Genomic DNA, 23,425 nt, shown 5'->3' on the forward strand with positions numbered 1-23,425 from the left:
GTAATCTATCTTATGCTTGTATAACTTTATCTATAGAGTTTTACAATTGACTCTAACTTGTTTTGGAGGTTTGAAGTCTTTATTGAAGGTCTCCCTGTTTGTTGATTCACAGTTTAACTGCTGATTATTTTTTTATTATTCTTTTTTTATTTATTATTTTTTTTCCACTTTTTCTTAATTTTTGATTTTTTTTCCCTCTCTGTAAATGGTTGATAAGTACTCTTCCTGAATCTATAATTTCCCCCTTCCTCTCTTTTTTTTCTTCCTTTTTTTTCCCTTTTTCTTCCTTTATTCTTCCATAATTTTTCGCGGGTAGGTTACTTTTGGTTTTCTTCCGATTTTCTCTGTATTAAGTTTTATATTTCTGCAGAAGATGTTCCAATTTGTAGTTATGTTTTCTAGTGCATAAACTAGTTACTATTTGCTATAATATTTATACGGAACTGCTGTTAATGACACAGATCTGGAAGTTATATTTGGGTTAATTTTTTTGGTAGAGCTAGCTGCTTTTTTTGGTAGCCGTCTAGTTTTGGGTTGTGTGGGTGGGGTGGATTTTCCAGTTCCAACATCATTCACTGTATTTATTGTTTTTCTTTATTGCTCAGGACATGTTTATGTTTTGATTTTATGAATCTATGTTTATGTTTCTGCTCCCAGACTGCTATTGTATTGCTTGACTTTTTATGTGCCTGCTGCCTTTTATGCATTAGTAATTGATAATGGCTAGTGCACTTAAATTCGTGAGCTGGAATGTAAAGGGATTGAATCACCCTGTTAAAAGGAGGAAGGTATTCTCACATATTAAACAACTCAAAGCTGACATTGCTTTCCTTCAAGAAACTCATATTCGTTGTTTTGATAACTCCCGGCTTCTGTCAAAGTGGGCAGATCAGCATTTTCATTCATTCTTTGCCGCTAAAGCTGGGGGAGTCTCCATTCTTATTAACTCAAATATTCCGTTTGAACTCCATAATAAAATATCAGATACAAATGGCCGTTTTATTATTGTTTCTGGTAAACTATATAACACTAAAGTTGTACTAGCAAACCTGTATGCCCCCAACTTTGATGATGTTAACTTTTTTGAACGTTTTTTTTCCCTCACTACCAGACTTAAACTCATACTCTCTTATACTGGGTGGTGACTTCAACTGTTGGTTAGATCCTAATCTGCATCGATCGTCCTCTGTTACCAGATCACCTACTAAACCTGCCTTAGCTATCCAATCGTTTCTCTCTAATTTTGGTATCTCTGATGTATGGCGTTTCCATCATCCTACTGAGAGAGATTATTCTTTTTTTTCACATGTTCATACCTTCACTAGAATTGACTATTTCTTACTCGATAACCAACTTAATCCATTTGCCTACTCTTGTGAGTATCAGAGTATATTGATTTCTGACCGTGCCCCAATTACTCTCTCTTTAAACTTTCCTGGTCTCCCTCAGAGGAATAAACAGTGGGGGTTTGATTCGACTTTATTATCGGATGATGATTTTCTAAAATTTATTAAGGATCAGATAACCTTTTATTTTAACGCTAATACATCACCTGAAGTGTCATCCCAGATTGTCTGGGATGCCATGAAAGCATATCTGAGGGGTCAAATAATCTCTTACACAGCAAATCTCAACAGAAGATCCTATGCAGACTGATTAGACCTCATTAACCAGATTAAAGAATTGGATCAACTGTATGCTCAAACTAAGAACCCTGAACTATACAAGAAGCGTGTAGATCTCCAAACTAAATTTAATCTTCTGTCTACTCAACCTGTCAAACGCCAACTTCTCGAAAGCAAGAGTCGCTTTTACATTTATGGGGATAAGTCTGGTAAACTTCTAGCCAATCAGCTGAGGCGCTCCAAAGCCAAACAACATATTGCAAAGATCCGGAAGGAGAACGGAGACTTTACATCGGATCATTTGGAAATTAATGATGCATTTAAAAATTTTTATTCTCGGCTTTATTCCTCTGAATCTTTGAATGACAATATCTCTGTTGATCAATCTTTAAATAATCTGAATATTCCTTCACTTTCATCTGATTTTAAAGCTCCTATATCATCAGAAGAAATATCTTTTGCAATTTCTGCACTGTCCTCAGGGAAATCAACCGGACCTGATGGGTTCCCTGTAGAATTTTATAAATCATTCTCTTTACTTCTTTCTCCTCAGTTACTTTCAGTATTATCTGACTCGTTTAATTACGGCAAACTGCCACCATCTTTTAATGAGGCATCTATTATTCTCCTATTAAAAAAGGGTAAAGACCCAACAGAGTGTCCCTCGTATAGGCTGATTTCTTTGCTCAATGTTGATGTAAAGATCTTAGCTAAAGTTTTGGCTTATAGATTAGAAACCATTATTCCCTCTATTATCTCTGATGACCAATCAGGTTTCATTAAAAACCGTCTCCCTTTTTTTAACATTCAGCGTTTATTTAATATTTTATATTCACCCCCAACTGGGATTCCTGAATGTGTTATTTCCCTTGATGCGGCAAAAGCATTTGATCGTATAGAGTGGAACTGCCTTTCTGCAGTCTTAGAAAAATTTGACCTCGGTCAAAGTTTCATCTCTTGGATCAAATTGCTGTACCTGTGTCCTTCTGCTTCTGTTTTAACTAATTTTCAGAAATCCCAGGTATTTAATCTCAAACGTGGCACCCGTCAGGGATGCCCCTTAAGTCCCTTTCTCTTTGATTTGGCTATAGAACCTTTGGCGATAACATTTCGAAATTGTCCTGAATTGATCAGGATTTGGAGGGGGGGTGTTGAGCATAAAGTTTCTCTTTATGCTGATGACTTATTACTTTTTCTCTCAAATCCGTCTACATCCTTACCTCCAATGTTTTCACTTCTTGACCAGTTTAGCCAGATCTCTGGCTATAAACTTAATTTACATAAGAGTGAACTTTTCCCAATTAGTAAAGAAGCACAAGAATTAACATTTCATGATCTCCCTTTTAAAGTAGTCCATAATCAATTTACTTATCTTGGAATTACAGTCACAAGGAAGTTTAAAGATCTCTTTCGTGAAAACTTTGTCAATCTTTCATATGCTATAAAACAGAGTCTGGTACAATGGTCACCTCTATCTATGTCTTTGGTAGGTCGTATTAATGTTGTTAAAATGTATGTTCTCCCCAAATTTTTGTACTTATTTCAATCTATCTCAATTTTTATTCCTAAATCTTTTTTTGACTCCTTAGACTCTATTAATTTTGTCATATCTGTAGAAGAATAAGCGCTCTAGAATTAGTAAAATCCATCTCCAAAAATCTAAAAAAGAGGGTGGTATGGCTTTACCTAACTTTCGTTTATATTATTGGGCAGCTAATATACGTTGTGCTACCTTTTGGTCTTTTTTCCATGGCCAACCCGAGTGCCCTAAGTGGGTGTCAATGGAGTTGAGCTCCACTAAAGAACTATCTATCTCTGCACTTCTTGGCTCTGCACTCCCTAGTAGTCTGTCCAGATTAATAGCTAATCCTCTTGTTAGACACACTTTGCGTATATGGGCTCAGTTTAGGAAATGCTATGGTTTCCATGGTTTTTCCGTTTCCAGCCCTGTCGTACATAATCACCTTTTTTTACCTACTACGTATGATTCAGCATTCCAGGTTTGGTATAGGAAGGGCATTAGGCATTTTGAAGATCTTTTCATTGATAATCTCTTCGCTTCTTTTCAGCAGCTCCCTGTTAAGTTCAATCTGCCCAATGCTGATTTTTTTTAGATATCTCCAAATTAGACACTTTATTGCTCCTTTAACTCCTAACTTTCCAGAAATGCCTGCGAAAAATGCTATGGACTTATTTCTTTCCATTAATCCACTAGGTAGAGGTCTAATATCAATTATTCAAGATAAGTTAGCAGCCTTACGACGGGCCCCTGTGGATAAAATTAAAATGGCATGGGAGCAGGATTTAAATATCTCCTTATCTGATGAGAGTTGGGACTCGATTCTCAAATTGGTTAACTCAACCTCTCTTTGTGCTTGTCATTGCCTTTTACAGTTTAAGATTGTTCATAGAGCCCATATGTCTAAATCTAAACTATCTCGATTCTACCGTAACATTAGTCCGCTTTGTGATAAATGCAAGAGGGGCGAGGCCTCTCTCATTCATATGTACTGGTTCTGTCCTAGCTTGGAGAAATTTTGGAAAGATGTCTTCACTACGTTATCATATATTCTGAATCAGCACCTAGAACCAAACCCCTTAATTGCTTTGTTCGGTTTCTGGGGCGAGACAGATTTACGTCTTGAGTCCGACCAAATTCCGAATATTATCCTTTGCCTCTCTCCTGGCTAGATGCTTGATCCTCCTTAGATGGAGAGATGTTGCCCCGCCCACTTATGCTCAATGGCTTAACGACATTATGGCCTGCTTGGACTTCGAAAAAATCCATTATTCAGTTCTTAATTCGTATTTAAAGTTCCATAAGGTCTGGGGACCTTTTATCGAGTACTTTCATAACCTTCCTCTTGACTAGGGTTTTTTTTTTCTTTTTTTCTGTCCCTTGCTTTCAGCTCCCTTTTTTTTTCTGGCAGTAGGCATTATTATCCTCTGTTACTAAGTGTACTCACAGTCTGGGAGTTTGATTGTCCTGATTTATATTCTCTGTATTGCGTTGAGGTTGGTCTGGAGTTTTTTTATTGTGTTGTGAGGTTGGGGGAGGATACTAAGTTTACTTGTCTTCAATTTAGGTGCTTTTTTAAAAAATTCTCTTTCTTTCTATCATATTGTCATTGTATGCTTAATTTTGCACTGTATTAATGTTCCTCATTCTGATTTGGGGTTTTTTTTAATTTGTAAGATGTATAAAAAAGCTTAAAAAAACTAATTAAAAAAACACTCCTGCACAGGTTTCCTGTCAATTGTCAGATATGACAGAAAACTGCCAGTGGTCTTGGCCTGAAACGTCGACTATACTCTTTTCCATAGATACTGCCTGGTCTGCTGAGTTCCTCCAGCATTTTGTGTGTGTTGTGTATTGATAGTGTTCTAGTTTGTCCTGTATTTCATTTACATATATAATTTGTTACTCAGATAAATGATAGTTTGTCTTTTTTAATACCTTTTTAACTATTTCCATGGAACTTCGGCTAATTAGAGCAGTCAGTTAATTGGGCTAAAATGTACTGGTCCAGATGAGTCCCAATTAACTGGAATCCACTGCATTATCTTGTTTGCCGTCAGCAAACTAGCCTGTCCCCTGCAATGACTGAAAATATTAGCAGAATTATTCCACCATTTGTATAGCTTCTGCCAGTTCTCTCAAAAAGAGATTTTAAATAATTCAATTGAAAATTGTGCATTATCTTCAGTATTATTTTCCAGAATCTGAATTAGTTATTTTCCACAGTCTTGTTTGTGGTTGCAAATAAATGTAAGGCAGAGTTATTGTGCACTTTTATCACTTGATTGATAAAATGATGGCGCTGGCAAATCACGGCAACACTTCACAGGCAACAAGCAAAGCTGCTAACTATTCTATTGATCACAGTTTTTGTGGACAACATTCACTGTAATGCACAACCTGTAGTTTCCCTTTGGGAGTTGTGCTTTTGAACCATCTGTATGGTCTGAGGTTATTGCTGTGTCCTGAAGGACTTGGCAAAGTCGACTCTCAAGAATGCAGGTACATCTGTGGTGGCCTTTGCTGGAACAAATTTGGGGCTGGATTGAAGCAGCATGACCCAGTCTTGAAAGTGAGAAACAAACTGATATTTGGCCTTTGCTGGAGCAGAATTGGGGTAAAATCAGTGTGGTGGGGCACTGGGCTGAAAATGAAAAACAAATTGATGTTTAGTTGAGTCAGATTAAAATGATCAAGGTGTGAAGGCCAAGATGGAAGGACGAACTAGTGTTCAGTTTACTAATCCAGAAGGTTTACTTGCCTCAATGTTGAACTGACTGCGGTATACCCTGCAATCATTGTCACTTGCTTCAATGCTGAACTGGCTCCGTGTCTGTGGACTCACTTTCAGGGACTCTGAATAATGTTCTGTTTGTTATTTGTTTACTTTTTTGTTGTTTGTATGATTTATTCTCCCCCCCACACATTAGGTGTTTGGCCTTTGTCGTGTGGGTTTTTTAATGGTTTCAGTTGTGTTTCTTTGTTTTGTGGCTGACTGCAAGAAGATGCATCTCGTTTGTACATAGTATACATATTTTGATAATGAACTGTGATTAATGTCTTCGACAATGCAAGATACAATCTTGTATTAAGAATGTTGCCCACAGTTTCTGCACATACCATGACGTGACCCAGCCCCACCTGAAAACCACCTCTCATGATGAACCCACCATTGCTGATGGTGCACAGTCTGAAATTTTCACAAACTAAACACTAAAAGACCAAAATTTTTATGTCCCAACCCCCCCTCATTCTTTGGGGCACAAATACAACTTCTCTTCCTTTTATTAAGCTATCTGCATTCCAACAACCTGTTAAGCTTTGATCTTGAACTTTAGATGGGTATTCTGCCTCATCATCAACCTCACTTATTTCACTTTGATAATATAGTTTGGTTGTATCTCTGCTCAAGCTTGTGTATTTTTGCAGGCTTCATTCATATTTTTATTATTATACACTTGATCCTCAGCTCACTTGTGCCTAATTTGGATTTCACAAGGATTGTAGATCCATTCAGAAGTGAGGTGAGATTCCCTTAATATCAGTTAATGTCAAAAATGAATTATTTCAAGTGCAATTGTCATGGTAAAGCTGAGGTGTGTGTATTTGGAAAACAGCGGCTAGAGTCATGGATAGCATAAAAGAAGAGAGTTGTCATTATTGTAAGCAAATCAAGGCAATGTTCCAGGCCAACTATCTTCATTTGCTTCCTTGATGATCTTATAAAGTGGGGATGTTCACTAAAGATTGCATGTTTAACATTTTCAACTCTTTTCAGGAACTGAAGCAGTAAGAGCCAACCAAGATTCAATCATTGGGCTGAGATGTGGAAAGTAACGTGATTAGCATACGAGTGCCAGGCTACTAGGATAAGCAGTGGTATTACTATGATAAATATTCTAATGATCCTCAGTGATAAGAAACTCAACTAGGTCAGCCACGTAAATACTTTGTATGAAGAGCATGTCCGAAGCAATATCCTGGAGCTAGTGACTCAGGTTCTGACACCCTAAAAGATGTTCACACCTTTGCAAACCATGGCAAGGAGGAGATGAAATATTCTCTACTTGGCCTGATGAGAAAGAAGCTCAACAGCTTCTATGGTGAAAATTTTCACTTGATTTAAATGTCACCCACCAACCTGTCATTTCCTCTGTCGCTGGCACATAGCATCTACTGTCTACAACATCTACATAATGTGCCGCAGGTTCTGCAATTGCATACTTGGAATATAGCAACAGTATCTCCCAAACTTTAGTATCTACCACCAGTGAGGATTATGGCATTGTGTCCCTGTATCAGCTGTAGGCTGTGTTGCCAGTTGCATTGCATTCTGACTTGGAATTGTATTGTGATTCCTTCATCAAGGAAACCACTCGTCGTGATACACCATCTCCACCTTATCAAGGGTAATTAGGGATGAACAAGCCTGTAAAGCCAAAATATTACTAAGTCAAAAGAAATACTATTAATTCGAGCTGTTTAGAAAAACCTGAACATTCAAACCTAAAAGGTCATAACCAATCACACACAAGAGAAAATCTGCAGATGCTGGAAATCCAGACCTGTCGAGAAGGCAGGTGTATGGAGTTGAGTGGGATCCGGGATCAGCCATGATGGAATGACACAGCAGACTCGATGGCCTGAATGGCCTAATTCTGCTCCTTTGTCTCATGGTCTTATAGTCACTCAAAATTCTGGAGGAACCCAGCGGTCCAGGCCCGAAACGTCGACTGTACTCTTTTCCATAGATTCTGCCCGGCCTGCTGAGTTCCTCCAGCATTTTGTGTGTGTTGCAAGATCATATCTAAACTTACATTGTCTCTTTCACTCACTATCACTGCTTGAGTTCAAGCTGTAGTTTAAAAATTCTCATCCTTATCTTGAAATCATTCTGTAGACTACTCATTCCAACTCTTCCCTTAATCCAGCCAATAATCCTTTGAGATCCCCATGCATTCATTAATTTTAATTATTCTGATACTGCCATTTACTTTCAGCTGGCATGTGTTAGAATCAAACAGGTCTGGCAGCTCAAAACTGGGCATTCATAAGATTTGTTAATACTCACAGCAGTAGAACTATATTCCATGAAAATCTGTGAACTTGTAGCCCGGTATACTGTCAAACCAGGGCAACCACATGTGGTGCAATGAGGAGTACAGAAGGGCATACCAGGAGGAGCACCAGATATACTTGCAAATGAGATGCCAAGGTGGTGGAGCTGCACCATGGAACTACGTGCATAATGAACAGCATGCAGTAGAGAGAAGCCAAGCAATCCTAGAACCATCTGTCTTCAGTCCATGTGTGTTTAATCATGTATAATTAAATAACTTAAGGGAGAAAATTGGCTGAACTGTGATTCAAAGTCCAGCTTGTGAATGCCAAACTCAAGACTAAAGCTCAGGCACCCACTTTTGATTGGAATGGTCAGTTAATGATTCTAGTATCTTTAATTGTAGAAACCAGATTTCAACCAGCTCTGCTTATTGCATGTTCTTTCAGAAAAGAATTGCAAGCATTGGATGCAGCAACATATACCAACTTATTTCTGGATTGACGTCACTATCTTGGAAAAACTGAAGCCCGTGGGAATCGAGGGAAGCTATCTGGAGTCATGTCTTGCACCAGGATAACCACAGACATATATAGTGTCAAAAACAGGCCCTATTAACCTGACCATGATACCTTATCTGTGTTAATCCCATTTGTTTGCATTAGACTTGTATCCCTCTATTCCATTCTAGCCTACGTACCTGTCTAAATGCTTTATAAGCATTGTTATTGTATCTGCCTCTACCACTGTCCCTGGCAGCTGGTTCCTGATACTTTTCACATCTGTGTGAAAATTCACTCCTCGTATCGCCTTTAAATTTTTTCTTTCTCACCATAAACCCATGCCTTCCCCAGGTAAAAGACTATCTCTCCTATGAATATTCTTCATAATTTTATATACCTCTTAAAGGTTCTATGCTTCTAAACTTCCTCTGCTCCGGTGAGGATAAATCCAGCCTATTCAATCTATCCTAATAAAAGAATCATCCATTCCAGACAAATCTTAGTGAAAGTCGTCTGCACTCTGTTGCTCTCATATCCTTCCTATAATGTGGTGACCAAAGCCATACACAGTATGAAATGCACGGTGTGGTCTAAACACATCTGTTTTGTATTGCTTTAACACAATTTCCCAACTCTTATTTTAATGGCCTTGGCCTCTGAAGGCAAGCATACCAAATACCTTCTTCACTACCCGAAATACCTAGGTTATGACTTTCAATAAGTGGTGCACTTGCACCCAAAGGTCCCTCTGTAATCAACACTCTGAAGATCCCTGACAGAATTTAATTTCCCAATGTGCAATACCTCACATATGCTTGGATTAAATTCCACGTGCTGTCACTGCATCCCACTTTCCAGCAGATCTATGTTCTGGCATACTGTTAGACGGCCTTCTTCGCAAGAGTGTCACCTCCATGTTGAATGTCATTCTGAGTTGGAAATGCACCCTTCATTGTTGACATCTAAATCTGGAATTTGCATTGAAAAACATTGACAAACTGCAGAGTTTTAAGAAAGAAACACATCCATCACCTTCTGAAGGGCAGTTGGATGGCAGTAGTGGTTTGCCTTGAAAGCAGTTCTTGAATTTGATTAACCTTGAGTGCTCAGAGTTAGACCTTGAGCTATTTGAGACTCCTTTGGCCATTTTGTTATCACAGCTTCGTGGACATATATTTTTAAATGTGTTTCATTGCAGCAGTGCCTGAAGGCATACTGCTCTTAAAAAATGTGGTTTTAATTATTTTCTAAATATTTCTTTCTTCTATCCTTCTTCAATTTACTGTCTCAAAAATGAGAATACAGCACTATTACAGATTTTTCTAACACTTGACTACATGAATTGTCTTTAGTTTTTTAAAGATTTCATTTTAATTCCTAAATGAGCATTTGTCTGATTTCTCTTTCATATATCCAGATCAATTATGATAAAGGACATGGTGGATTTGAATATTTGAGCATTCCTTTAATGGGTATTGAAATAAAATATGTACAAATTTGAAGGAAGTTTTGTGTCAATTGGAGTATTTGTACAAGTACTTTAGTTGCTAATCAAAAGTGTGTGTGCCCTAAAGTGATTTCTGCATCATAGATACTTAAGCTGATGTATATCTAACCGATATTTTATATCCAATTTTACAGATCCTTTTGACCTTTTTATATCCTGGTCTCAGTTCATGTCAGGATAGTTGTGATTTCCTAGCATCACTAGCTTTCTTACTTTGTACTTTCCAGAAATTTGCCTTTGTATTTACTTTTCTTCTTCTGCATGATTGCCAGTTTTTGTTTTTCCAATTCATCCAGTATGGGCTCTTTTTTACGATTTCAGTGTATCGTTCTTCCATTGTTGTTCCCTTCAATAATGCCACACCAACTCATCTGTATCCATTTTGTCCTGAAATTCCCCTTCTGACTAGTTCTAATGCGTGCTTTGCTCTTGGCCAACATGTCGTATGCTCAGATGTCCGTCTCAGTCTTCAATTCTTCGTCCTTATTTGTTAGAAATTTGCTGCATTAAAATAGAGTTAAGCACTGCCTAATAGTTTATTTTCCTGACTTTGTTTTCTGTCTTCCAGGCTATTTCACTAAAACTTTAATTACCACATCTGATTGACTTTGCTTTTTGAAATTGCTGCAAAAATTTCTTTACCAAGCCTGATTATCTTTAAACCCTATCCATTGGTATGAGCAAATCTACTGTCATGCATTTTGGTCCCTGCCCTGCCTTAATGCAACCCATTGCCTAGTACAGGCCCTCAGAACTTGTCCCAATTATAATAACTCTTCTCTCTGACACTAATATTTAAGCCATGTATTTAGTTGCACTGCCCTCTCAATTTCTGTACTCTCTGAAGTATGACACTGATAGAAATCCAGAAATGATCTTTTGAAATCTCCTTACCTGTTTATAATTTTGCATGCTGTTTTTTTTCCTGTGTTGCAGGGTGAGCATTCTATGGAATTGTAGACTTTCTGCACTACCTCTATTTACTAGGAAAAAAGAAAATGAAATCTAGCTGCTCTCCCAGGTCAATTTTTACCAAATTCTGAGCCGTTATGATTAAGTAATTATTAATAATGCATTTATTTTTCTGTTAAGTATAATGTAGCAGTTCTACCCCGTTTCATGGAATATCCATGCTCACCACATTCCAGCTCATTGAACATTTGCAGTAGCAGCACTATTGAAGTATCACTTTCTATGTATTTTGAAGTATACAAAAGTAGTAATTTTCCTTGCTTGGTAGTTTAGGAAATTTGTTTGTTTGTTTATTTATTTTGTTTTCCAGCTTGATTCATGGTCAGTCATTTTAAATGGTTCAGTTGAGGTCACTTACCCCGATGGGCGACTAGAAATCCTGTGCATGGGCAATAGCTTTGGTGTCTCCCCAACTATGGATAAAGAATACATGAAGGGCATAATGAAAACTAAGGCTGATGACTGCCAGGTAATTAAGTTTGTTTTTGCCCTGAATATATCTGAAATCTTCATTCTGAAAATCCCCATGAATTTTATGCTATCTCACTAATATGAAAGAAAAATGTTGAAATAATGATATTGAAAGTAAGTGTATTCAGAATTACATGGAAGGTATTGCTGTTTGCAGCAGTGATTTGTTGAAACTACCAAGTCAAAGATAGGCAAATGGGTTGTTTCAACCACAGTGGAGTCAGTATATGTAAATAATATGTTGAAGGAGTAAATGCTTGTCACATTGTTTCAATCCTATTCATTACTTTATTGTAATACATTTAATATGTCATTAATAAATCTTAAAAGTCATACAACACAGACTAGTTTTTGAAATTCGTGCTGAGCATTAAATAGCCATTCATGTAATGCGTTGTGCCATTTTATTCTTCCCATTTTCCATCCAAATTCCCCTGGATTCTACCACTAGCCTTGACACTTGGGTACAATTTATTTTGGCCTATTAACCCATTAACCCAAAAATCTTTGGGACATAAGAAACCGGAGCAACCAAAGGAAACCATGTGGCCATGGAGAACACGCAAACTCCATGCAGACCATATCAGAAGCAAGGAATGACCCCCATCTTGCTGTAGTTTTACTGCTTCACCAATTTGAGGCATTAAAATAATAAAATATTTGTAGAGCATTCTATTTGATTTTAATGAGAATAATAATTGACATGAAGGATCAATCAATATTCTACCACTGCACTTTGAAGTGTTTTTTTTCTATTTTAATGGATCTGATCTGGTCTATGTTTAATTTATGAAATTACCATTTTATTAAATCAGTACCTTTTGCAATAAAATCTCATTACCTACAACAGTAATAAGTTCAAGAAATGTGGAGCTTTAGTATTTCAGAGCATTGTGCGAAGAAATTTTTAATGAAGAATTTATGGATTTAGCCATATCCTGATTATAAAATACCTAGTGCCAAAGCATTTTCTACATTCCCTTTCAGTTTGTGTGCATAGCCCAGCAAGATTATTGTAGAATACTCAATCAGGTGGAAAAAAATATGCAGAAAGTGGAGGAGGAGGGAGAAATTGTCATGGTGAAAGAACATAGGGAGTTGGATCGCACAGGAACCAGGAAAGGACACATAGTCATAAAGGTAAGCAGGAATTCTTAAACGTATTTCAGGCACAACTTTCGTAAAAACTATGAATTGTTTTCTCTATATGAAAACTTATTTTCTCAACTTATTCTGTTTTATGATACTAGGGTACACCGGAACGGTTAACAATGCACCTGGTGGAAGAGCACTCAGTGGTGGACCCAACATATATTGAAGATTTTCTTTTAACCTACAGAACGTTCTTATCAAGCCCAATGGAAATTGGGAAGAAATTGCTGGAGTGGTTTAATGACCCAAGTCTCAGGGACAAGGTTAGTCAGATGAAACGTGTGAATAGCTTCATGCTTGAGATTGTAATAATAAAATACTTAGCAATTTAACTTGTAACTAATATTTCCCTCTCCAAGTGTTAATGTGTTAAGTATCTGGTCATTATCTTTGTGATATCGATCCACATCATTTAGAACTGTATTGACTGGTAATGCACCTTGAATAATTGTTTGGCCAAGAGGATATCTAAAATTATTAATTCTATTACTTCTTTCTTCACAACTTCTTGCCTTTATATATTTAGATTTATTTTAGTGCACTGCAGGTTTTGATAAAGTAATTTTACCATTATTTGGCAACGGTTTCAGGATTTGTACACATATATTGCAAGTAACGTCTTTTTTTAAGTATTGTATATGTTGTAGAGTTATTACTCCATCGACAAGTAGGTTATTTCATGTTCTTTAATAATATATTTCATTAGTTTGAGAGTGGTGGGGTATCTTGAAAGCTATTTTAAGCAAGAAAGGATATTGAAATATTTCACATGTAAACTTAAGTGTGATAGGAATGTTTAAGGCTCTCAGTAGATGTACTTCTTGTAACTTTAATACTGTATTGTGCATAAAATGCATAGTTACAAATCTCATTGCTCTGTTATCTGCTAGTATAATATACCTGCAGTTTCTTCATATAATCTAAAATTTAAAGTAACGATTTGACTAAAAGGATAATTTCAAGGATCAAAATAAATTCAGGCGATCAAGCCTCCAATGCTTTTATCTTCTGTACGGAAATTATCAGCATGTGTTGTACGTAGCTAATCTTTAACGATACAAATTAAACCTTTTTAATTGCTTTGTAGGTTACACGGGTAGTATTATTGTGGGTAAACAATCACTTCAATGATTTTGAAGGAAATTCTGCAATGACCACGTTTCTGGAAGAATTTGAAAACAATTTGGAACGGGAGGTGAGTTATTCCATTTATGGCATGCTTAACTTTGAGATCCTCCTCATAAGGTAGCTAAAAATACTGTAACATTGTGCTTGAGTTTAGAAGGATGGGTGGTCATCTTACTGCAACATCTGAGATTATGAGAGGGACTGACAGATCAGGTCCTGAGAACTTGTTTCCTTCATGTTCAAAATCTTAGACTGTGTTTAGCCATCTTGGACTCTGATAAGGAGAAATCTCTTTCTCAGTTACAGTTTTTGTTTTAACCTTAGAGCGTTGTGCATATTCATTTGTAGGCATGTAGTGAACTAGGAGTATTGAGGACAGGGAAATATTGTCTTTGAGCTACAGGATCTGTTCAGTATTGAAGACAAATGCAGAATTGAGAGATTAAATGGCTTATACCTGCTGCTGTGCATATGCCTTATGTTTTTATTATCACAAGATAAATTTTGTACTGCTAACAAAGTATTTGTTGTGTTGTGTAGAAAATGGGCGGTCACCTCAGGCTATTGAATATCGCCTGTGCAGCTAAGGCTAAGCGGCGACTTATAACTTTAACAAAGCCATCACGTGAGGCTCCTTTGCCATTCATCCTATTGGGAGGCACTGAGAAAGGCTTTGGAATCTTCATTGACAGTGTAGAGACTGGAAGCAAGGCTACTGAAGCTGGATTGAAACGTGGTGATCAGGTTTGCTTTATATTTTAGCTTTTTTTTGGAGAAAAGTACATGCATCTACCTAAATATTACAGCATGTCTGTAGCAAAACTTTACACTGTACTTTCACTGAGTTTTGAAGTTTCTCAGATCTCATCAGCTAGAACTCTGTTTCAAAACCAGAATTAAATATTCGTTAATGAACCAGAATTGCTGGGACATGGGTCATCAGTCTGTAAGAAATGTTTGTGTGATTCCTTATATCCAAGCATAATTCTGCCATCTTCTATATTTTTATTAACTGCAAAGGGGAGATTTAAATTAGTATCTCATCACTTTCTCAAGTTGCAATCTATTGTACTGTTCAGTAGTGTTTTCAAACCTGTATCAAGGTGAAAATAAGATGAAGGTTTGGTGAGCTGTTTCATCATATTTGCCCATCAAACAGATAACAACGCCATAAACTGAAGCACATGATTTTATAAGAATAGAAATAGAATGAAATGAAAATAGTTCATTGTTGAAGATTTTAGGACTATCTTTTTGTAAACATTGAGAGAAATTTGAAAGCCATTTGCAAGGAAGTATGGTGAAATTGTCCCCACCACCCTCAGGCATTACATTGCAGATTGTAAAAGAGTTTTCTCAGATTCCCTCTGAACCTTCTCCTTATCCTAAACTCATGGCATCCAATTTTATATGCCTCTACTATGGAGAAAAGTCAAGATTTTATTGTCAGGTGCACAAATATAGTGAGCTGAAGGTACAATGAGAAAACTTGTTTGATGCAGCATCAGAGGCACATAGGTACAGACAAACAGAATATAAATTATGCAAGTCACTGAAGAGAAGGAAAAAAGAACTGCAAATACAAGACATTGATGCAAAAGAAAGACACAGTCAGAGATAATATGCTGTGGAGGAACTCAGCAAGACACGCAGAATCTGTGGGGAGGACTAAGCCTGTCTTGCTCCAAGACAGTCAGAGATAAGCCCTTGGGAGTGGAATAAGTGGTCTGTAGTTTTCCATTACTTAGGTAGCCTCCTATAGATGCTTTCGTGTTGCAGAGGGCTATACTTGTGATGAACCAACATGTGTCTACTACTGTCTGGAATCTCCTGAGTTACCATGTTTAGAGTTCCCAAACCAGGCCATTATGGAACCAATCAAGCTATGTTTAAGAGTGCAGGTTCAAAGTATATTTATTATCGAAGTATACAACCTTGAGATCTATCTCCTTGCAGGCAGCCACAAAACGAAGAAACACCGTAGAACCCATTTAAAGAAAAAAAACTTACAACAAGACTGTCAAATGTACAGGAAAAAAAATAGAACAAAGAACAAACTGTGAATAAAAAACACTAAGTAACATTAAACGTCAAACTGCACAGTCCCCAAAAGTGAGCCCACAGCCATGAGCCACCAAGCCGAGTGAAGCCAGTCCAGGTACGATGCCATGGCTGTAGGCCACATCTGCAGATCCAGTTCCACACCGAAGCATCTCAATCAAATTGCGTAAATAGTGAAGTGCATTCAGCTCTGAGAACATTAAATAACAAACCACAGCCGAAAGTGAGTCCGCATCCATGAGATGCCGAGGCAATCAAACTTTGCAGCGTGGGACCTAAGACTCCTGCATCTTCTGCCAGCAGCAGCGAGGAGACCAGTCAAATGTAGCCAGACGGCACTGAACACACATTCATTTCCCATTCTCATCCTCATTGATTTTAATCTTGCCCGACACATCAACTGGTATGGTGTAATAGGTCCATGTTATGTCATTGATGCAGCCACCCCCAGTGATGGCTGTAGTTGCACTCCACACCAAAACCCCCAGGAGATCACAGAAGTGCTGGATTGTTCAGTCTGCCAAAAGATATATTCTTAAAAGGGAAATTAAAGACTTAAATCCATTACAGTTCAGAGGAAGTAATAGTTGTATTATATCTGGAAGAAGGAGACTATCCTGTAGTTTTGAAAACTGTATACAAGATGTCACTGTTGGTCACTGGCACCATGTTGTATGTGTAGAGGTTTGTTAAATTATTTGTTAAATCTTTATCTTCTGAGAAAGTAGAGGCATCCGCACGCCTTCTTGTGATTGTTGGTCCAGGAGAGTTATTCACTGAGTACCATATTTGTGCATCTCCTAACTTTGTATGCCTCCAACTTGCCCTTCCCTGGTCTTCACTGCCTTTAAAAAAAAATCTGTTCATCCAGCCTGTCCTCATAACTGAAATACACCTTACTGGGCCACATCTTTGGTGAATCTCCTCTCTATCTGCTCCAGTAGAAGCATGCCCTACATGTTGTGTGGTGATCAAAATTGTACGCAATACCTCTGTGAGCTGTTCAATGTTTTATGAGATTGTTCCATCTGAAATCCCAGCTTTTTTTAAAAGTTGTACCATCTGAATTTCCTGCTATCATATATTGTGTCGTGGCTAGTGAAGGCACATTTACTTCTGTGCATTCTTAACCACGTTACCTACATGTGCTACTGTTTCATTGTGTATATTCTTGTATTAATAATCATCCTAAAATACATCAACTCACACTTACCAGCATTAAATTCCGTCCACTATTCCTGTCCATTTTACCAACTCATTGATATTGTCCTGTAGCTTCAGAATTCCCAATCTTTTTCAACAATACCTCCAATATTCATGCCATCTATAGACTTATTAATCATTTTAGTATCATATCCAAATTGTTAATAATTCCAGTACCAATTACTGTGGTGTACCACTGTCACAGCTTTCTAATCAAAAGAACATCTGTCCACCATGATGTTTCCTATTACTCGGGCAATTTTGAATCTAATTTGTCAAGTTGTCTTGGATCCTGTTGACCAATCTACCTCCAGTGGAATCAGCTCCGAGTAGTATGTGGCTTTACTGAAGTCTGTGTGGACTACATCAGCCACATTGTTATCATTAAGCTAAATTTAATCACATTGGTCAGACAGGTTCTTCCTCTAATTATGTATGATTGAACCTTGCTTTTCCAAGTGCAAATTACATCTGTCTGTCAAAAGTTTTTGTACAACTTCCCTAACACCAAGGCTTATCCCTACTTGAATAAAGATGCTGTATTTGCTGTCCTCCAGCCATCTGCATCTTTCTTGGTGCCAGCAAAGGTTTAAAAAGCTCCATTAGAGACCAAGGAATCTCTTCCCTTGTTTCCCATAGCAGCCTGGGATGCATTTCATGAGATCTTGGATATTTATTCATCTGATACCATTTGTTATGATTATTTCATACCATTTTTCTCATAACTTGTAACAGAATTCCATTGTCTCCCTCCTTGAATTCACAAGCTACTATGTTCTTGTGTTTTGCATGTAAGGGGAAAGGTGTAAAGAGTTGACCTACCTCTTCTGGTTCCACGTACAAATTGCCCCTTTGGTCCAAAAGACTTGGATTATTTTCTGTTTGTTAACTTACCTGGGCTTATTACAATGCATCTTTTTACTATTTATTTTCGTTTATCTTTATTTCCAGCTCCATTACTACTAGTAAAGGAGGAAGATCACTGAAGTAATGCAAAGCAGAGTAGGCTTAACAGGTGGTGATTTTTGCACCAACACCCACCCATGCACTCTCCTGTTATCATCCTCACCCTGTGCAGCTACCTTTTTTCAAGATGCAGCAGGAGATTGACACAGCCATTGATGTAAGTCAGGTGGAGCTTCAAATTTTCATCTGATGCACTATGGATGTTAAGGGATGATCCATGAATAACCCTTTCAACCATCGTATATGGTTACTAGGGAGACTCATTGGGTATTGGCTGCTGTCACTTGCTTGCATCATGCTTTCCTTTAAGTTTTCTTTCATGGTTATTACCTTCATCACTTACTAATTGACATTTTTTGTGTCATCAAGAATTTTGCTACACAGTATTTGATCATTTTAATTGTTCTATTTATCTAACATCTTGGAAATAGTTTTTCACTTTTAGCCTGTGGAATTATGCAAATATTAATCTATTTAATTTGTGTATCGTTAGTGTAATCCCAGAAATGGCAGGATCAATGTTAGTTTGAAAAATTGGAACTGTCTGGACCCAGTTGTCAAACTTTGGTCACATGTCTCTGCACTTGAAATGACAACTAGAAATTTCATTGTAGTTTTCTGTATTGTTATAGTACATATAGTATTGTGATAGTACATGTGTTTGGAATGAAATTCTTGTAAATTGAACTATTGCAATCACAAAGTAGCCTCACAAGATTGATTTCGCTGTGTAATAAAGGGTTATATAACTGGAGATCACTGTAAGTAATTTATTCTTTGTTTTTAGGCACATTTAGAAGTATTACAAAATAACTATACCATCAAACCAACCATCTGGTATTCTTGCTACCTTTTACTGGCATTTTCAGTAATCAGCTGAGAGAATTTAGTTCCCATAATAGAGTATTTACCATAACTTTCACTTGTGAAACTGTTTATACATAGTATGCTTAATTAGCTATGACTTCTCTCCAATAAAATTTAAATTGGGTTCAGCCATTTTTAACTATTTTGAGTATTGATATTTTTACAGTTAAATAGCTTCTTGAGATTTCCTTGATGACCACTAACTTTTTGTTTGGAGTACATTGAAGTTTGTAACAGCAATATTAGATTATGCGATGAATTTTTGAGACTGTCATTACGTATTTGGTGCAAATCAAAATTGAAAGCTTTTTTTAATTTTTTTCAGATAATGGAAGTTAATGGACAAAACTTTGAGAATATTCAGTTACCTAAAGCCTTGGAAATTCTAAGGAACAACACTCATTTGTCTATCACTGTGAAAACAAACTTGTTTGGTAGGTTTTCAAATACAAATGTAATTTCATGCAATTTACATTACCAATTTAGTACTTTTTTTTAAGGCCATCAAAAGATAAATGTATAACTGAATTAAATAAGCAAAAATGTGCCTTAAAAGACTATTTTTCAGCATTGGGTCCTGATAGTCTTTGTCCTGTGGTTGTAAAAGTGGTGGCTGGTGAAATAATTGAAACTTCTGATTCCTGGAAGGTATCAGTGGATTGGAAAACGGGAAATGCAACCCTTTTGTTCTGAAAGGGTAGGAGGCAAAAGGCAAAAATGTATAGCAGTTAGCCTTTGAAATAGGGCATGGTCCCTGAAGTGGCTAGGCATTGATCCCTGAAATAGTGAATAATAGCAAGAAGTTATGGTATTTGATTTGTATAGGGATTTCCAGGTGTTAAGTTTGGATTTTCGTGCTAGCTTTATCTGTCTGTATGGGGGAGATGTTGATTTGGAGGCAGGTTGTTAAAATATATCTTGTAGTTGGTGGACACTCCAGCCAAAGTGTGGCAGAGCTGGAGGATGTAAGTGATGAATATGGTGCATGGAGTGGCAGGCAGATGACAGCTTTGTTCTAAATGGCACGTGCTTCTTCAGAATTCTTGACCCTTTACATAGCCAGGCAAGTGGAGAATCTTCCATTATATCCTTGTGTCATTCTGTTTGTGGAGGGGATCTGGTCAGTGAAAAGCAGAGTTACCTCTCAGAGAATATAAAGCCTTTGACCTGCTTTTGTAACCAAGAATGTATGTGCTTGGTGCAGTTAACTTTTGTGACAGAGGTGATCACAGGATGTTGATGATGGGGGATTCAATAATGTAGATGCTTGGAATGTTCCATCGAGGTAATTGGGATATCTCATGATATTTGTACGTTGTATGACATAATTTTCCCTTGCCAGTCAGCAGCTTGAGTCCTGATGAAGGGTCTCGGCCCAAAATGTTGACTGCTCGTTTCAACGGATGCTGCCCGACCTGCTGAGTTCATCCAGCTTGTTTGTACGTGTAGCTTGAGCTTGGATGTTGTCCCAAGTATCACTGCAAGGATGGCCCAACTGTGGACCAACAAGTAAAACTGAGCAATTTTATTCACTGTAGAAAGATAATGCATATCAAGTTATTAAATGTGGTGGGAAAGCCATTCAAATTAATTATTATCAAACTAGACAAGTTGAACTTAAGGTTTATTTTCATGCTGAATTGCTCAATGATGTGTGTATAGATGACTGTATTGCATTTTGTGTGGAGTCAGCTTGTGTATTAACTAGGTAGTTGCAATGAAGTTTCTTCCCGTTAAATTTATTTTGAGGTTAAAACCTCTTGTAAAATCAAAATGTTCAGAGGTCAGAAAACTGGCTGATGTAATTTTCTGCTTTTTACACAGTATTTAAAGAACTTCTATCCAGACTTGCAGAAGAGAAAAGAAATGGTGCTCCGCATTTACCAAAAATTGGCGACAAAAAAGGCAGCCGCTACTCCATCCCTGACCTTGCTGTTGATGTTGAACAGGTGATCGGATTAGATAAAGCAAATAAGAAGTCCAAGGCAAATACAGTAGTAGGACGGAACAAATTGAAGAAAATACTGGACAAGACACGAATCAGCATCCTTCCACAAAAACCTTATAAGTAAGTGGATGTTCTTTGCTGTGAATTTTTTTGATATTGGATCATTCATGAATATTTGTTAAGCATTGTGTGGCATGTATTTGGTAAAGCCAATATTTTGCAAGAATTGATCATTATTGAATAATTAACATTTGTTGAATAAGTAGAGCATTGATATTGAGATAGTCTAGTGAAATTATTTTAAATATTGATCTTTCAATGATATGTAAATGAATGTGTTGAATCAGCAGAAAGAGTGCATACTCCTAAGTTTGTTTATTTTCTCTTTCCCATTGTTAGTTTATATTTACTTGTCAGTAGTTTTAACTTGCATTAATTCTCCCATATTAAGTTATTAGTACATGGAATAATGCTGAATTATTCCGAATTTAAATAAATTTCTATGAATGGGGCAAATGTCTTTAACTTATAGAACATAGAACAGGAACAGGGTCTGCACTTTAAATAATGCTGTGCAATATTTTCTATATGGGGTGCCCAAACCTTCATGATGGATTTTAACTATAGGTTGAGGTATCTCCTGATTGAATTCACATTAGAAAGTCAAAATGTGTGTGAACTCAGGTTTTTAAGAAGCAAACATGAGGAAATCTGCAGATGCTGGAAATTCAAACAACACACACAAAATGCTGGTGGAACACAGCAGGTCAGGCAGCATCTAGGGAGAAGCACTGTCGGTGTTTCGGGCCGAAACCCTTCGTCAGGACTGACTGAAAGGAAAGATAGTAAGAGATTTGAAAGTAGGAGGGGGAGGGGGAAATGTGAAATGATAGGAGAAGACCAGAGGGGGTGGGGTGAAGCTGAGAGCCGGAATGGTGATTGACAAAAGGGATACAGAGCTGGAGAAGGGAAACGATCATGGGACGGGAGGCCTAGGGAGAAAGAGAGGGGGAGGGGAGCACCAGAGGGAGATGGAGAACAGGCAGAGTGATGAGCAGAGAGAGAGAGAGAGAAAAAAAGGGGGGGGGGAAACTAAATATATCAGGGATGGGGTAAGAAGGGGAGGAGGGGCATTAACGGAAGTTAGAGAAGTCAATGTTCATGCCATCAGGTCATACAAAATAATGTCATACAACATACTCTCCAATCCCCTCCCCCCTCCTACTTAATTTTTCATCATGAACTGTGCTCCAGGAGCTTCATCATTATATCTGGATGCCAACATTTCTTTAGAACTTATACTTGAGTACTGTCAATACTGAGAAAGGAGAATTGTACACATTTCTTTGTCGTTGGTAAATGCTGCTGTTTTGATGTTGACTGCATTAGAACAAGTTACCTCTCTTCCAGAAATGATTACTTCCTATTTTAATGAATAAAATGAGTAGGTGAACAGCTACATCATTAAGGCATTGAAAAAAAATTCCTATATTGAAAGCAGAGTAGCCTAGTAGTGCTGCATAGCATATAATTTCATAGTGTATAATTTCCTAACCTACTATTAGACCTTGAATTTATGATCTCAATCAAATGAAGGAATTAGTGAGTGGAGGTCACTGAGCGGTGAAAAGGTGGATTGATATCAGGAACATAACTAGAGTATGCAATGGTAGATGATATTTGTGCCTATTCCTTCCTTCATTTTTTTTGCATAAATATTGTTAATTTCATTCATTAACCTGATTTAGCAATCTCATTTGAAGTTATTTTGCTTCTGGCCATAACCATTTGAGGATGTTGAGTAGGTTTATTAGACTCGTGAGTTATTTGCAGTCTTTTCGAGAAATGTAGCAGTTGTTAACTGCTGGTGTGACAAGCATCTGAGATCACTACTTCAGGGTTATGTATCTCACACAAGAGAAGAATAATAATGCCTGATTGAGGCTGTAAAAGATAAATCTTAACAGATAAATTGAGTTCATGTGCATTGTATAAATGTTATGTGCATAGTCATTTTCTTTTGTTAATTCACGTGTGTCATCCCTCATATAAGAGAATTGTTCTTCATAGAAATGTAATCACTGTGTTTCCATTGATTTTCTCCTTTTTGTTCACCCTGGAATGAAGGAAAAGTAAATGGTACTTAAGAGAAACGAACTCGATCTTTTGCACCTTGAGGGAATTTTATGTGAACATGTTCATTGAATAATAGCCTACTAATTGCTAGGTGACCTGTTTTTCCTCCTGTGCATTAAAGCACTATTTCTTAATTATACTATCATACCCAATTAACTAAACAATTACATTGAAATTAAACACTGAATTCAAATCTGAATCTAATTCAAAACTTTAAGCAATTCTAGATAAAAGTAGAAAATGCAATTTATTTTGTTTTATTATTAAGTTTATAATTGCATTTCTTTTAGTTTTGTAAGTGGGTCATT

General features: G+C 37.1%; 1 protein-coding gene across 6 annotated transcripts in view; it reads left to right on the plus strand.

Moving 5' to 3' along the window:
• rapgef2b (Rap guanine nucleotide exchange factor 2b) overlaps positions 1-23,425 on the plus strand; it is a 357,783-nt gene that overhangs the window by 255,392 nt on the left and 78,966 nt on the right. For all 6 annotated transcript variants that reach the window (XM_059964949.1, XM_059964950.1, XM_059964952.1 and 3 more), the window contains 7 exons: positions 11,496-11,654; positions 12,644-12,796; positions 12,907-13,071; positions 13,896-14,003; positions 14,477-14,680; positions 19,359-19,467; positions 20,858-21,101. In XM_059964949.1, coding sequence (XP_059820932.1) covers positions 11,496-11,654; positions 12,644-12,796; positions 12,907-13,071; positions 13,896-14,003; positions 14,477-14,680; positions 19,359-19,467; positions 20,858-21,101 — 1,142 coding nt within the window. The remainder of the gene's footprint in view (positions 1-11,495; positions 11,655-12,643; positions 12,797-12,906; positions 13,072-13,895; positions 14,004-14,476; positions 14,681-19,358; positions 19,468-20,857; positions 21,102-23,425) is intronic.

This window comes from Hypanus sabinus, chromosome 3 (genome assembly GCF_030144855.1).
Source record: "Hypanus sabinus isolate sHypSab1 chromosome 3, sHypSab1.hap1, whole genome shotgun sequence".
NCBI lineage: Eukaryota > Metazoa > Chordata > Chondrichthyes > Myliobatiformes > Dasyatidae > Hypanus > Hypanus sabinus.